Source organism: Scatophagus argus, chromosome 2, assembly GCF_020382885.2.
Source record: "Scatophagus argus isolate fScaArg1 chromosome 2, fScaArg1.pri, whole genome shotgun sequence".
NCBI classification, from domain to species: Eukaryota; Metazoa; Chordata; class Actinopteri; family Scatophagidae; genus Scatophagus; species Scatophagus argus.
Genome location: NC_058494.1, coordinates 28,558,708 through 28,573,238, shown reverse-complemented (window position 1 = coordinate 28,573,238; position 14,531 = coordinate 28,558,708). Strand labels below are relative to the sequence as shown.

Below are 14,531 nucleotides of genomic sequence, written 5' to 3'. Positions count from 1 at the left end.
TTATGAATGGCATCAGTTTTTTTCTCTGCCCATAATGTGAGTATAGTTTATAGAAAGTGTAGAGTAAGTTTAATTAAAGAGTTTGCTCTAATTGGAAAGTGTCATGAGATAACTTTTGTTGTGAATTGGTGCTATATAAATAAACTGAATTGAATTGAAATTGAATTAAAATATTCTTAAAGTACAGCTTAGTTTAGAGATTTGAATCAGATAATAAAACATGATCATTACAGTCATTTAAGTGATAACTAATAATGCAATAATTGGAGATGTTAAGATAATACAGTAAATTAATATATATATGTGTTTTTGTACTGTGTACTACTGCAGTTCCTGTCATCTACAGTCTACACAGTCTGTGATAAAACACTGCCCCCTGCAGACACAGAGCAGGAACCACAGTCACCATGTTGAAATATCTTCACCTTTTCAGTCTGATTCGTTTCTCAAAATGTGATGAAACTGCCAACAGATGACATTCATGAGACAACAATTCCTTCCGAATAAATGTTTTCCAGTTACTGCGGTTTGATTTTCAGCCTTTTACTACTTATTACAACATAAATACTGATCAGTTTCTGTTAGACTGTAAACAGACGTCAGCTTGAGGTGTGCAGTCACTTTGGATGAAATATGTAGTGACTGTTGTGGTGTGGAAGGTCTAAAATACCAAAGTGAAATCTGTTTATATGGTTACTCAGTTAAACATGTTTACTGTTTACTCAAAGTATGGAGATGCTAAGCCTGCCCAGGCTTTATTTTAAGGTGAAAATGACTTCCTGTCACACACAAAACACAATACACAGTTTTTATTCAAACCACAACCACAGCTGTCTGTCCTTTAAACTCCCAGCATGCATCTGGAGTGTGACGCCGTTGTCAGTTGATGGCAAGGCAGAGCCACTGCAGGAAGAGTAGAAGAACTCAGTGTCATGTGACAACAGGTTGGACCAATAAAAGACAAGAAGAGAAATGCTGACATAAAAATTACAGATCACACTGCAGCCTGTAGGGGGCACCAGCCTGTACTGGTCAGAGCTGCCCAGAGTTACTGGTTCAGCACCAGTCAGACCAGAACAGAACTGGGGTTGTACCTGCTGCAGGTCCAGTTGGATCTTTCCCTGGTTGTTCTTGTCCAGAATTCTGAACATCTCTGTGAACGAAAAGGAAAATGTTGTTTAAATTATTAAAAAGTTTATTTAAGATCAGCGTAATCTCTGTACTTGGAACAATGGGAACCAGTCAGTAAACAGAGATGGAGTGATGAGTTTCTTTAAGAACAGCCTGACAATCAGCCTGAGTGGTTGTGTCCCAATGCTGCTCTGAACGTATCTCAGTTTGTTTTCAGTTTGTCTGTCCACGATGCTGTTGTCATTAAAGTTTAAAGTTTGTAGTTCACTCACTGAAGAGCATCTCTAGACGGATCAGAGAGCCGATGAAACAGTCGAAGTTGACGGCAAAACTCCTGTCAGCATAACAACTGATGATCTCCTGAATCACGGTGCTGTTCACCTGGAAACCTGAAAACACACACAGTCCTGTAGTCCTGGGAGAACCTCAGGGTACCATCTGTAGAACCTGTTTTAAGCACCAACACCAACACTTTTATGAAACCCTGGATTTTCTTTAAGGAACCACAAAATCTCTTTTAGAACCCGTGAACTCGTGAACCCGTGCTCTGAGTAGCAGTGAGATGTCACTTTAGAGGTCATCTCTAAAATCAGTTTGAGCTGTTTGAAGAACCTGCAGAACCCCCTGCAGAACCCCTGGACCATCCATAACAAACACAATCAATCAGCTCAGTCAGGAGCTCTGGACCTTCATCTCCATCTCCACATGCTGATCTCTAGAACCACCACAGTACCACAACTAGAACATACCTGCTTCAGCCAGTGCTGCTCTCATCTCATGACTGCTCATCGTACCAGAATCATCCGTGTCGTGTCTCTTGAAGATCTCCTACAGTACGATAAAGGAGGAGGAGGAGGAGAAATGGGAGAAGATGAAGACGAAGACAGATTGTTAGTTTAAGTCTTGCCAGTCTTGATGATGATGTTGTATACAAACAGCACAATATATTGGTCAGCAGTTTACACACATGCAGCAGTCTGATTCAGTCTTACGTTTGACCATTTCCTTCTGATCCCAAGCCACTGAACCAATCACAGGCCTGATGACCCTCCAGTTCACACACTGAAAGGCTGTCAGGATGTTTCTGTTTATAACAGTGTCTGGCCTTAAATCTGGCCTGTAGTATGAAGTAAAAGTGGCGTCTGTGCAGTAAAATATTTGATTATATATCTTGTTTTGTTCTAAAGAGGACCCAGATGCCCACTGTAGACACAAGACAAACTGGGGGAACAGGCTGAGGCCAGCGTTAGAACAAAAGAACACACCAGAACGTCAGGAGGAACCCAAACACAGACAACCTGACAGCTGAAAGAGCAACACACCGACCGACTGCACAACATAAAGCAGGAAATAAACCCAAACAATCTGATGTGCCAGAGGGTCAAACATCTGAGCTCCTTCTGTCCTCCTGCCTGCTTTCATCTCCTCATGTGTTTGGAGTCCGGCTGTCCGGGGAGAACCAGGACCTCCAAACAGGTTCCTGAGCTCACACAGACAGGCTGTTTTCAACTCATCCCAGAGGCCTTTTAGCTGAAGGAGGAGGAGGATTTTCATCTTCATCCTTCAGTTTATCACAGTTACTCAGCACAAAAACATCTGGACACTCAGGGTTTACATCTGGACACAAACTGATGCAGTAAAAATATTCACCTCTGAGGTGTAGTGCAGTAAAAGTACAACATTCTCACCAGGTATTTCTGGATCTTCAACCACAGATGGTGAAACTCCAGCAGACCCAGTTTACCACTGCGGTCCATCTGAAGACCAGTTAAGGGGACAGTTCACTCACTGACCAGTCTGTCTGTTTGTGTTAACAGTCCCACTCTGATTAGCTAAATAATTTCTTCCATCCATCCATTTTCTATACCGCTTATCCATCAGGGTCGCGGGGGAGCTGGAGCCTATCCCAGCTGACTACGGGCGAGAGGCGGGGTTCACCCTGGACTGGTCGCCAGTCAATCGCAGGGCCAACACACAAAGACAGACAACCACACACACTCTCACACTCACACCTAGGGGGCAGTAGAGCAGCCAGTTAACCTGATGTGCATGTTTTTGGTATTGTGGGAGGAAGCCGGAGAACCCGGAGAAAACCCACGCAGACACAGGGAGAACATGCAAACTCCACATAGAAGGGCCCAGACCGGGATTCGAACCTGGAACCCTCTTGCTATGAGGCAACAGTGCTAACCACTGCACCACCAGAGGGATGATGGACGGATGATGGACGGATGATGGGCAGGTGAAGGATACGTCCAACAGACTGATGATGTTGCGGCAGGTGTGCAGACTGAAGCCGTCCGTTTTCATATCAGACCCTTCAGAGAAACAGCACTCAGGTCAGTTCATACGTCACTCTGATGTCACGGCGTTCATGTAAGTGGAGCTGCTGGCTGAACACACATCAGTGAAGTGCACAAACCTCTACAAGTACACAAAGTTTGTTCAGCTGGTCCAAAGTCTTACATACAAACCACATGAGCATGAAAACATCTGACAGATTGTGCGACCTTCATGTTCTTACTCTGAGCCACCACTTTGTCCAAAACCTGCTGCAGCTCGCAGGCAGAGACTTCAGAGTCCTGTTGGGACACAATGAAACCAAACATTTAAACGTTTGTTTTCTCTCCCAGCAGGTTACAGACGTGACGTTTCCAGGGTCAGTGAACGTTACGTTTCCAGAGATCAGCCCGAAGAGATGCTTGAAGTGAGGATCCACGTCGTTCGGTCCGACGTCAGGCTGGAAGGAAAACATCTGCTTAGCGTTTGTTTAATGTTTGTTTAATGTTTGTTTAATGCTGTTCAATCAAAAAAACATGAGCTGATCAACGTGTTCCAACAAGGTGGATCAATCAGGTGACACGAACCTCATGGATGTCAGCGATGACGTCCTCCACCATCGGCCTGAAGAGGACACACAACAGAATGTGTGTCACAGTGTGTGTGTGTGTTTGTTACAGTGTGTGTGTGTGTGTGTGTGCATGTGTGTGTGTGCGTGTGTGTGTCACAGTGTGCGTGTGTGTCACTGTGTGTGTGTGTGTGTGTGTCACAGTGTGCATGTGTGTGGTTGCGTGCATGTGTGTGTGTGTCACAGTGTGTGTCACTGTGTGTGTGTGCGTGTGTGTCACAGTGTGTGTGCGTGTGTGTCACAGTGTGTGTGTGTGTGTGTGTCACGGTGTGTGTCACAGTGTGTGTGTGTATGTATGTCACTGTGTGTGTGTGTGTGTGTGTGTCACAGTGTGTGTGTGTGTGTGTGTGTATGTATGTCACTGTGTGTGTGTGTGTGTGTGTGTGTCACAGTGTGTGTCACTGTGTGTGTGTGTGTGTGCGTGTGTGTCACAGTGTGTGTGTGTGTGTGTGGTGGTGGACCTGCTGTGGGCCTGCTTCTCTGTGAACACCCTCAGGATGAAGCTCCCCTGGCGGTGCGGTTCGAAGGTGGAGGGGATGATGGCGTATTCTCCGGGCGGCAGTTTGAGGCGCTCACACACCTCCCGCAGGTTGATGAAGGTCTGACTGCGGGCCACCGCCGTCCTCCTCAGCAGGACGTCGGGGCCCAGCCGGACATTACTGCGACCTTTAAACTGACCACCACAGAAGAAGAAGTCTGTGACTGCAGGTCGGTGCTGCACAGTTTAAAGCCTGCAGATCCTTCAGTGTGACTGCAGTAATACTTCATTTGACTTACAGTATTATCAGCTAAATGCGCTCAAAGTATGGAAAGTATTCATTATGTCACTATTGTATTCTTATACTATAATCAATACTGCGTTAACACCAACAAGTACTTTAATGTCGTTTTAACTGTCGGCTACGACGGCGACGAGCCGGAGGATTCAGGTGGAGGTGAGCTGAAAGCAACGCTGCTCTCTGCATGTCGGCTCACTGGGCGCCATTTTGACCCAGATGATGACATCATCACTGTCACAAGGAAAAGATCCACAACCACCAGACCAGGCCACATGGAGTACTACAGTACTCTGACAAGTAGTACAAAAGTGAAAAGTAAGTGGTATAGTAGCAGTATAAAGTGAAAGTAAAGCCCAGGACGGATTTACCATGGATCCTCGTACGTTTGTACATGATGGGAAAAACACGGTGATGGTACTGGTTGATGTGATGATCTCACCTCATCAGGAACCTGCAGGAAACACAAACAGACCAACCTGAGGACCAGAGAACCGACCCATTACGAGTCTTCATCGACTGAGTGGATGGCGTTTCATCGGGTTTCAGTGATGTCATGTCTGTATCGATCATCCTGAACACTGTGATCAGAGTGAGTCAGTTTCCTCTCATCACAGCCATGTCTGTTGGTCACTGGTGGAAAGTAGCTAAGCATATTTACTGTGCAGCACAATGTGTGTATTTGTACTTCATAGATGGCGAATCCGATGGTGTTGAGGTCTCGTCCGAAGCGTCTCTCCCTGCGAGCGTCCTTCTGCATCAGACCGATCAGGACGGTGCAGCCGTGCTCGCCGTCGTGAGGCTCGTCGTCGACGTCGTCCAGCCGGATGAAGAACTGAGGGTTGGAGCAGAACGTGGCTGCAGAGAGACGACAGGAAGTCACTTCACACAGTGAAACTGAAAGCAATGTTTTACATTTTTCATCAGCTAATAAAATCTAAATGATAACATGAAAGACAGATGGATGAACAAATTAATTAATGATTGCTTTAATTTAGCGAGCTGTATGGTGACACTGTGGCTCCTGATTGGTCCAACAGATTTCTCCAGCAGTCAATCAGCTCTGCTGTTCAGAAGTTGATCTCTTTGCTGTTCAGAAACATTTTGTATCTGTCAAAAAAGTTTTCTGGAGATTTATGGACTGAATTCATCCACAATCTGCTGAGTGCAGAGGACGGAAAACCTGACTGCGCTGATGCTGATGCTGATGCTGATGCTAATGCTGATGCTAATGCTGATGCTAATGCTGATGCTAATGCTGATGCTAATGCTGAGTGAGCAGGAAGGACAGAAAGCGAGTGGTTCAAACTGTTTACAACAAAGATGGACACCACAGTAACTGCACACAACAAACAGCCTCAAAATGCTTAAAAGATAAAAATAAAACATTGTTGTGATTGAAGGTTTCTGTCATGACTCAGAAGGTGGCCTGTACCAGAGTAGTTCCTGCAGCCTCCGGCTGTCGAGCCGACCCTCCACGCGCCTTCGAACTCGCGGTAGTTCCAGCGGCCGACGTCGTCGCTGCTCAGCGCATCAGGTGTCAGGTTACAGATGTCGAGCTGGGAAAACTGACGCAGGAAGTCAGCGTAGGACATCCTGCAGAGACCAACAGGAAGCAAAACACTGACTTCAGATCTGATAACTGATCCACTGTATGTGCTGGATGAAGCTTTTGGGTCATAATTGTAATCATTGACTTTCGGTCTTTGAATTCAGTTAATTTTATTTATACGGCACCAATTCACAAGAAAATTCATGTTATGACACTTTCCAATGAGAGCAGAGACTTGTAATACAGAGTGTCAGAGCAGGACTAATGTGAGCCTGACTGACCGTGAGACCAGAGAGCTGAGAATTGATTCATTAACTGGATCATTACTTCCCTCCAACAGATGTAAACCCACCAGAACTCTCCATCATCAGCCGACCGATCCAGCTTCTTCTTCACCCCCGCCTCAACACCATCCCACTCCTTCGAACTGGCAAACAGTCAAACAAACAGAAACATCAGCAGCAAAACTGGTCCCACTGGTTCCAGTCACCACACCTGGTCAGGTGAGGTTCATCACTACACAACTGAAGTTCTTTGGCTTGTTCCATTAGTCAACAAGCTGTCTGTCTGGTGGCTTACCAAACAGACAGACAGCTTGACAGGCAGGCAGACCAGGAGGAGAACCTGAACTCACTTGTCACTCCAGGCTCCAGTCCACTCCACCTGACCCCAGGGGTTCCGGATCCTCAGCAGCTCCACGGGTGAACCAAAGTGATGAACCTGCAGGATGAAACCTCTCAGCTGTAAACATCCAGTGCAGGAGGAAGTACCTCGATCCTTGTCTAGATAGAAGTAGTAATACCACAGCAAATATTTTCTTTCTAAACCAGCCAAAATGTGTAGCCTGCTGAATTAGTTCAATTAAATAAAAAACACAAACCTGTTGTTCCCTGATGTGTAACAGCAGGTCAGACAGCGAACAGGCAGCGATTACTTTAGCAACAAGTGAAGCTATCAGACTATCCATCCATCCATCCATCCATCCATCCATCCATCCATCCATTTTCTATACCGCTTATTCGTCAGGGTCGCAGGGGAGCTGGAGCCTATCCCAGCTGACTACGGGCGAGAGGCGGGGTTCACCCTGGACTGGTCGCCAGCCAATCACAGGGCCAACACACAAAGACAGACAACCACACACTCTCACACTCACACCTAGGGGGCAATGTAGAGCAGCCAGTTAACCTAATGTGCATGTTTTTGGTATTGTGGGAGGAAGCCGGAGAACCCGGAGAAAACCCACGCAGGCACAGGGAGAACATGCAAACTCCACATAGAAGGGCCCAGACCGGGATTCGAACCTGGAACCCTCTTGCTATGAGGCGACAGTGCTAACCCGTGCCGCCCGCTATCAGACTATCAGGAAACGAAATCACGAGAGAATAACTGGACGACATCAGGGGACGTGTCCATTCAACTTGATCCAGTTTAACCAAACACGCAGACCACAGGGACACGCTGCTGCAGTGTCTGCTGTTTTTACAGCCTAATTCTTGTCTTGTTTGGGGTCTGATAGACGGTTCATTCCTGGGGTTCAGTGTCCTTATATTGTCAGTCTTACAAGAATCAGTGAAAACGTTCTCAGTTATGTTGTCTTCCATGTTAGCTGCAGAGATGCCTTTTGAACATACTCTCATCTGGTCCATTTAGCTGAGTACATTTGAAGGATCTGGACATCTGGATTCAGCTGGGGAACCTACTGAGTCCCCTAAGGGGCACCACAACTTTTGTGTTCAGGTGCTCCTGTAAATTTCAGCTGCTTCCCATTTTTATTCCTCCTCCTCATGCAATTCAAGACAAACCGGACTTAGTTTGGAGCTTCCAGTCGTGTCCCAGAATGCCTCACCTGCTGTGCTGCAGTGATGGAGTAGGCGTGACCTTTAACCAGCTTCTGACCAGTGATCGCCTCGGTCTCATACGAGCTGGAGATCTGAGAAACAGAGAAAGATATAAAAATTATGCAACAATTTTATAGCTAAGTCATGTTTAATGTGTCCTTATAGAAAGAGCTCAATATTCACATCACATACACTGATTAGATAGATAGAAGAAGACAGAATCAAAGTGGCTTAAGATCTTGAGGAACTAACAAACTGCTGTACTAACTAACATAATGTGCTGTATTAAGATCATTTGGTTATTTAGCTGTTTAGCTCTCATTAGCTCATTAACAAGCTAATGACATAAATGAGCCTAATAAACTAAACAGACCCATAAGCTAATCGTGCTGGTCCATGTTGGTCACCAGCCATGCTAGCATGTTGGTTTTTCTAGCAGTGATGCTCCTGGTCAAAATGTTAGCTTAGCTTAACCGAGCTCTCTGTTGTCCAGTGTAGATGCTGTGAATCGAGGATTAGCCAACGCAGAAGACGACTGCAGTGTGAACATTCAGAACAAACTGTGTCAATCAGTGTTATTGATCGTAGAAAGAGACTGAACACCTGCTTGATCTCTTTTCTACTAACAGCATGATGTATTTTCCATCCAAAGCCATCAGGCTGCAGCTGTTAAAGTACTGATCACAGAGCCTGATGTTAACTCTTCATCTGCAATAATATCTGTGTAGTAATAATTGTGCAATGATCCTTACTCATGTAACACTACTACAAGGATCAGTACCTACATACTTAGTCTCTGAAACAGATCTGTGCAATAATTAATCCATCCACTAATCATATCTTGAGGGACTCTAGTGTAAATAGTCTTTTTCTTTTCTGTACCGTCTACAGCAGCAGGTATTTGTTTCCTGTGTATTTATTCTTTCTGAATGCTCTTCCTTCTCTTATCCCTGCATGCTTTGCACCCTCTGTATCCTGTTTTCTGCTGTAACACTGTCATTTCCCAGTCATGGGACTAATAAAGGATTACCTTACCTTATCTTATCTTATCTTCAGCCATTAACATGTAGTAACAGTGTGAGCTGTCTGACCTTAAAGCAGTGTGTATTTCTGCTGTGTCTCACTTCATCCACCACCTCAGCGGAAATCAGGGCTCATGTTGAACTCTGAGCTAATGGGCAGGTTTTCTTCTTAATGTAGTAACATTTTTTAATGGACACAGCTCGTCAGGAACTGCTGGTTAGTCATCGGCTTAGAAATCATCTATAGGCTCTTGTTTGTGTCTGAGTGCTGGTGCTGAGTGTTTGATTCTTTACGCTGATGGAGCAGCCGAGCAGCGAGCCCAGGCTCAGGGCCTTCCTCATGAGGTTAAACAGGAAGGGGGGAGCCTCCTTCAGGTTGTAGCTCTCTGAGATTCCTCCAGTGAAATCCTCAAAACCCTCAATACTTGAACCTCCGCTCAGCGCTTCATACGAGCTGTTCACCCTGCAGGAGGAATCACAGCAGACTTACTGTTTAAATCTTCACTGTGGCTAATTTACAGCCAAAACTGTGTGAGCACGTCAGACCTGCTAAATGAGACTGGATCTATATAATCAGGTGCTTCATTAACTAAACCCTCAAATATTTGTTCCTAAACTAAACTGGAAAAGTCTGTTTCATCTTAAATAAGTTTGTCCACTTGACAGCAGTTGAAGTGTAAGTGTGATTAGTTGAAAATTAAAAAGTGACAAACTGAAAACCGAGTTTTAACGGGCTGGGACTTCCTCAGAATTAAAGCTCAGTACTGAAGAGATGTCGGCTGTTTTTGTTTCATAGATCGTCTGAGAACACTTTGATAAAGTCACTTCATGTCCTGCAGACCGTGGGCTGAAGTGAGGCAGAATAAATCAGAGCAGCCGGTGTGGCGGTTCGACTTGTTCAGGAAAAAGAGCTGAGTCACTCCCTCTATCTGCAGCTCTGTTTGTTTTCCAGGCTGGTCGGCACTGAGCAAACCTTCCTCCACCCTGCTGCTAATCGCCAACACACACAGGACTCGCTCAGCGGCTGCTGCCTTCTTACTGTCAGTGTTTAGAGGCTGATGTGGGGTCAGCTGAGGGGAAGAGCTCCAGTCACAACAAACTGCTCTGAACTAACACTGCAGCTTCAAGTTGAAATGTCTGCCCCATTTTACAAGACTGTGATAGCAAACAGAATACAGTCAGAAAAACATTCACTTTAGTACCATCTCTAGCTGTTTAGGTCCTGTGCTGTCTGGTCCCAAAAAGAGGCGACGTGTACCATAACAGAACTGGATACTGGACTGGCAGTGAATCTCGGACTTCACGGTCTTTTCAGTTTACATTTTCAGTCACAGCAGTTGCTGTTCTTTGACTCAGCTGCTAACTGCTGCTAGTTACTGTACAAATCCCCTGAACCGTTTTATATCAGACCCAGACTGATTTTAGAAAGTCTGTACAGAAAAAAAAAAGCATGAAATGTGATTTCTGAACATAGATTTCTGAAATGTGATTCAGATTGGGTTTAGACAGACATCTCTCAGCCCAGATGATCTGTCAGCTCAAATTGGATTTTAAAGTGTCTTTTCAGTCACTCGCAATGGGACACAGAATGACAACATCAAGTCCAGAATGGTGGATCAGAACTGCATGCCAACACAGAGACCAGCAATCTGTGGACAGACGGTGATATGATCTTTAGCCACACCACCAATAGTTTCTGATGCTTAGGATCCTGGTCCCGATCCTGACCTTAAGCCCTCTGATGCCTATGTTGTTCCTGCAGTTGGTTTGGTGGTGTCTGGACAAAACACTTGGGAAAAAAACAACCTTGAAGATCTGATTTGGCTGCAGTCTGAACACAACCTATGAGTCCAGAGCCTTGCTGTAGGCTGTACTGTAACACAACTGTGCCTTTAACTAAATGCTAACATGCTAATGTTTAGCAAGCATAATGTTCATCATGTTCACATCTTAGTTTAGCATGCTAACATTAGCTAATAGGCAGTTAACTCAGAGGTTACTGCTGCAGGTATTTGGTCATTATTAATGTGCTGTGATAAAATGTTGACCTGATGTTGCTATAAGTCAGAGAACCACCTTGTTGGGTGAACTTAAATGTGATTCTCACTTGGCGTAAGCTTTCTCCAACAGAGCGCTCCAGAACTCTCCTCCCTCTGCCGAGTGAACGAACAGCAACTTCCCGTCTCTGGTGGGGAGCCGGTCGTCCACAACCACGTCCACCCACTCTCCGTACTGCCACAGCTACAGGTACAAACAGACATGATGTCACTTCCTGTGGAGGCTCCATGACAAAAACAGTTAATCTAATGATTTGCACAGGTGTTGTTTCCGGGCTGTGAGACTTGGAGGCTCAATTGAAAGCAGCTGATTTGTCATTTAAGTACAGTTGGAGCTGCTGCAGTGTGAGTTTGAGGAAAGTAAAAGGAGTAACGTAAACTCTCATGTAAAAGGAGTTGAAGGGTGAGTACAGCATGGAATTGAAGTCACATCGATGAAATCTGCTTCACTTCAGGTATTAAGTACTTAAACTGAATTCAGTTTCATTCAACACTTAAACCTCAAATCCTCAAACTAAATTCAGAGATCATGAACTGGTCCCAGTAAGACACTGGGATTTATGGCTGTCTTGGACTTCAGCACACGCTTCTGTATCTGCTGGCAGATGGCAGCACACGCTTCTGTATCTCCTGGCAGATGGCAGCAGGGTGAGCCGGCTGTGGCCGAGGTGCAGCAGACGCCTCACTGCTGTCACGGCGACGTTCTGGCGGGTTTGAATTGCCTGCTGCAAACCTTCCTGTGAAGTTTCCAGTCGGGATGATTTCAACTGGCAGCTCCTCTGTTAAAGTTAAGCCTTCTTAGGTTTCCTTAAAAAGTACAGTCATTTCTGACCTTTCTTTGGTAATCATCTGAATCCTACAGACGAACATGAATAAAGACACAGCTCATGATGTCACTTCCTGTGGAGGCAGGCTCATGTGGTTGTTGAGAACAATAGAGTCTTCAGAGAGCTGCCATTTCCTACACAAACGTGGTTGAAACTGCTCAGAAAAACACTGAAAATTCGATGACAGAAAAATACAATTATATGATCAACAGATCACAACAATCAGATATCGTCTTATAACTGAACAAAGCCAAGCTGCTGCCCATATTTTTCAAAATTTTGTGATTTTGAATTTTTCAGACTATCTGATGGACTAAGTGTTTTCTGGCAGGTTGAAAAACTCTCCTGCTGCTTAAAAATAAATTAAAAACCTTGTAGAATCTGTATTGGTCACAGATATAACCCTTGTTTTCTGTGATCAGTCCACCCTGAGACTGGGGACTGAACCACTGCTAGACATCACATACATGTTCTGATGATGGAGGAAACCGGAGCACCTGGAGAACATGCAAAGTCCACACAGAAAGGCTTCGTCCAAGCCAGGAACTGAACCCAGGTGGGACCTAAATCCGGGACACTGAGGCGTCAGTGTTACCCATTGAGCTCTGGGTGTAAAAGGACAGTTTGTTCACTCATATCAGGACATGTTAATTCAGCCAGGACCACAGGGTTTATAGTAATAAAATTAACGGTTATATACAGTATAAATACGAGGTTATGACTGACTGCAGTGGGTCACAGAGTCATCATCATCGTCACTGTAATCATTACAAATGAACGTTGTAAGAAGTAAGTTTTATTTTTATCTTTGTTAGTATTTGAGCTGTGTGTCATCAGAGGGTGGAGTGAGCTGCTCAGGTGTCATGGAGAAAACCTCCACCCACAGTGTGACTGATTTCTCCATGTTGGTCCCACCTGGAAGTGGAAGATGCCAGCGTACTGCGAGCTGAAGCTCTGCCCACAAGGAACCACTCTGTTCAGGATCTGAGGGTCCAGGGTCAGAGAGGCGATGGCAGCCAGCAGCCAGCAGTCACCTGACAGGCACACAGCAGGTCACATGATCACACCTGTCAGAGCTCTATGTGTGTGTGTGTGTGTGTGTGTGTGTGTTCTCACCTAGAACTCCCTGGCAGATGTCTGTCCTCTTCGCCCCGTCAACAATGAACTGAGGATCAGAACTCAGCTCCTGATTGGATGAGACAGCAGGTGATTGAGTTTGGTTTGGTCTCAACCTGCTCTAATTGGAAAGTGTCATGAGACAACTTTTGTTATGATTTGGAGCTGTATAAATAAATTAAATTGAACTGAATTAAAGTACTCAGAGTACTGCAGTAAACTGTCCCCTGTACCTGTCATCCTGTTATATCTGACCTCAGATCAGCTGACAGGACTCCTGCAGGACCCTGGACTCTGAGAAACTGAGCTTGTTGACCTTCTATAGACTAAATGTTCAATCAAAACTTTCGTTCAAAGTTAACGAAAATAATCACACACACACCGTGGGTCGTTTCCACTCCACTCCGATGGTTTTGGAGGAGTAGCGTCCCAGCTGGTTGTATCCCAGTGAGTCCCAGTTTGCGGGGAACGTGGGGTCGCAGAACAAAGAACCGGTTTGCAAACATTTGCTCCGCAGCTTCTCAAAGTCCTGCTGGTTGAAGGGGACGGCGTTGGCCCAGCTGCCGGCACCCTCCTCGTACCGGGCCTTCCTCCTGGCCAACTCTGCTGCTGTGCTCGCCATCCTGAGTGTCCACCTCAAAGTCTTACAGTCTGCTGAGTGGCCCAGAGGGTCTGCTGAAAGGATCTGACCAAGATCTAACCCAGAGTCAGCAAACAGTCTGCTGGTGTCACCCAAGTGTTCGGTCTGCTGAGAGTCTGCTGAGGAGTGAAGAGTGACGCAAAGGTGAGCTGTAGTGAAGGAGTGTGTGTTTCAGGTATAAGGGTGGCCAGACATAAGGGGGCGGAGCTTTGGTCCAGGTGAGGGAGTTGTGTGATATCAGTTGACTCTGAATTATTAAGAGAGTAAACAGTCAGTGAGGTGTTGAAACACACCTGAACCCCTGAAGAGGGCCACTGTGGAGGTGGTGGAGGAGTACAAATACTTGAGGGTGTACTTGGACCACAAACGTGGTACAAGAACATGGACACTGTCTACAGAAAGGGCCAGAGCCACCTCTACTTTCTGAGGCGGCTGAGGTCCTTCAACACCTGCAGGACGATGCTGAGGATGTTCTACGAGTCGGTGGTGTCCAGTGCCATCACATATGCTGCTGTCTGCTGGGGCAGCTGCCTGAGGGTGAGGGACACTAACAGACTCAATAGAATCATCAAGAAGGCCACCATGTTGTGGGAGAGGAACTGGACTCTCTGACAGTGGTGTCTGAGAGGAGGATGTTGTCCAAAATAAGGACGATGCTGGACTT

At 45.7% G+C, this 14,531-nt stretch overlaps 1 protein-coding gene across 5 annotated transcripts; it reads right to left on the bottom strand.

Annotated features, from left to right (window-relative positions):
• Positions 1-179: 179 nt before the first annotated feature.
• LOC124053010 (calpain-2 catalytic subunit-like) lies at positions 180-14,364 on the bottom strand. Of its 5 annotated transcripts, XM_046377917.1 has the most exons (21): positions 13,610-14,360; positions 13,228-13,297; positions 13,027-13,145; positions 11,335-11,468; positions 9,522-9,690; positions 8,214-8,297; positions 7,002-7,087; positions 6,720-6,794; positions 6,251-6,411; positions 5,504-5,673; positions 5,258-5,269; positions 4,501-4,712; positions 3,999-4,035; positions 3,806-3,871; positions 3,656-3,713; positions 3,385-3,449; positions 2,820-2,888; positions 1,881-1,959; positions 1,404-1,520; positions 1,095-1,153; positions 577-903 (listed from the first exon to the last, which is right to left on the bottom strand). In XM_046377917.1, the coding sequence occupies exons 1-21, from the start codon at positions 13,847-13,849 to the stop codon at positions 880-882; spliced, it is 2,106 nt and encodes a 701-aa protein (XP_046233873.1). In that variant the 5' UTR covers positions 13,850-14,360; the 3' UTR covers positions 577-879. The 5 variants fall into 5 exon arrangements, 3 of the variants coding, with proteins under 3 accessions (XP_046233881.1, XP_046233873.1, XP_046233890.1); XM_046377925.1 differs by lacking the exon at positions 1,404-1,520 and having other exon boundaries at positions 225-903; positions 13,610-14,362; XR_006842099.1 differs by lacking the exons at positions 1,404-1,520; positions 2,820-2,888; positions 3,385-3,449 and having other exon boundaries at positions 180-903; positions 13,610-14,364.
• Positions 14,365-14,531: the final 167 nt, after the last annotated feature.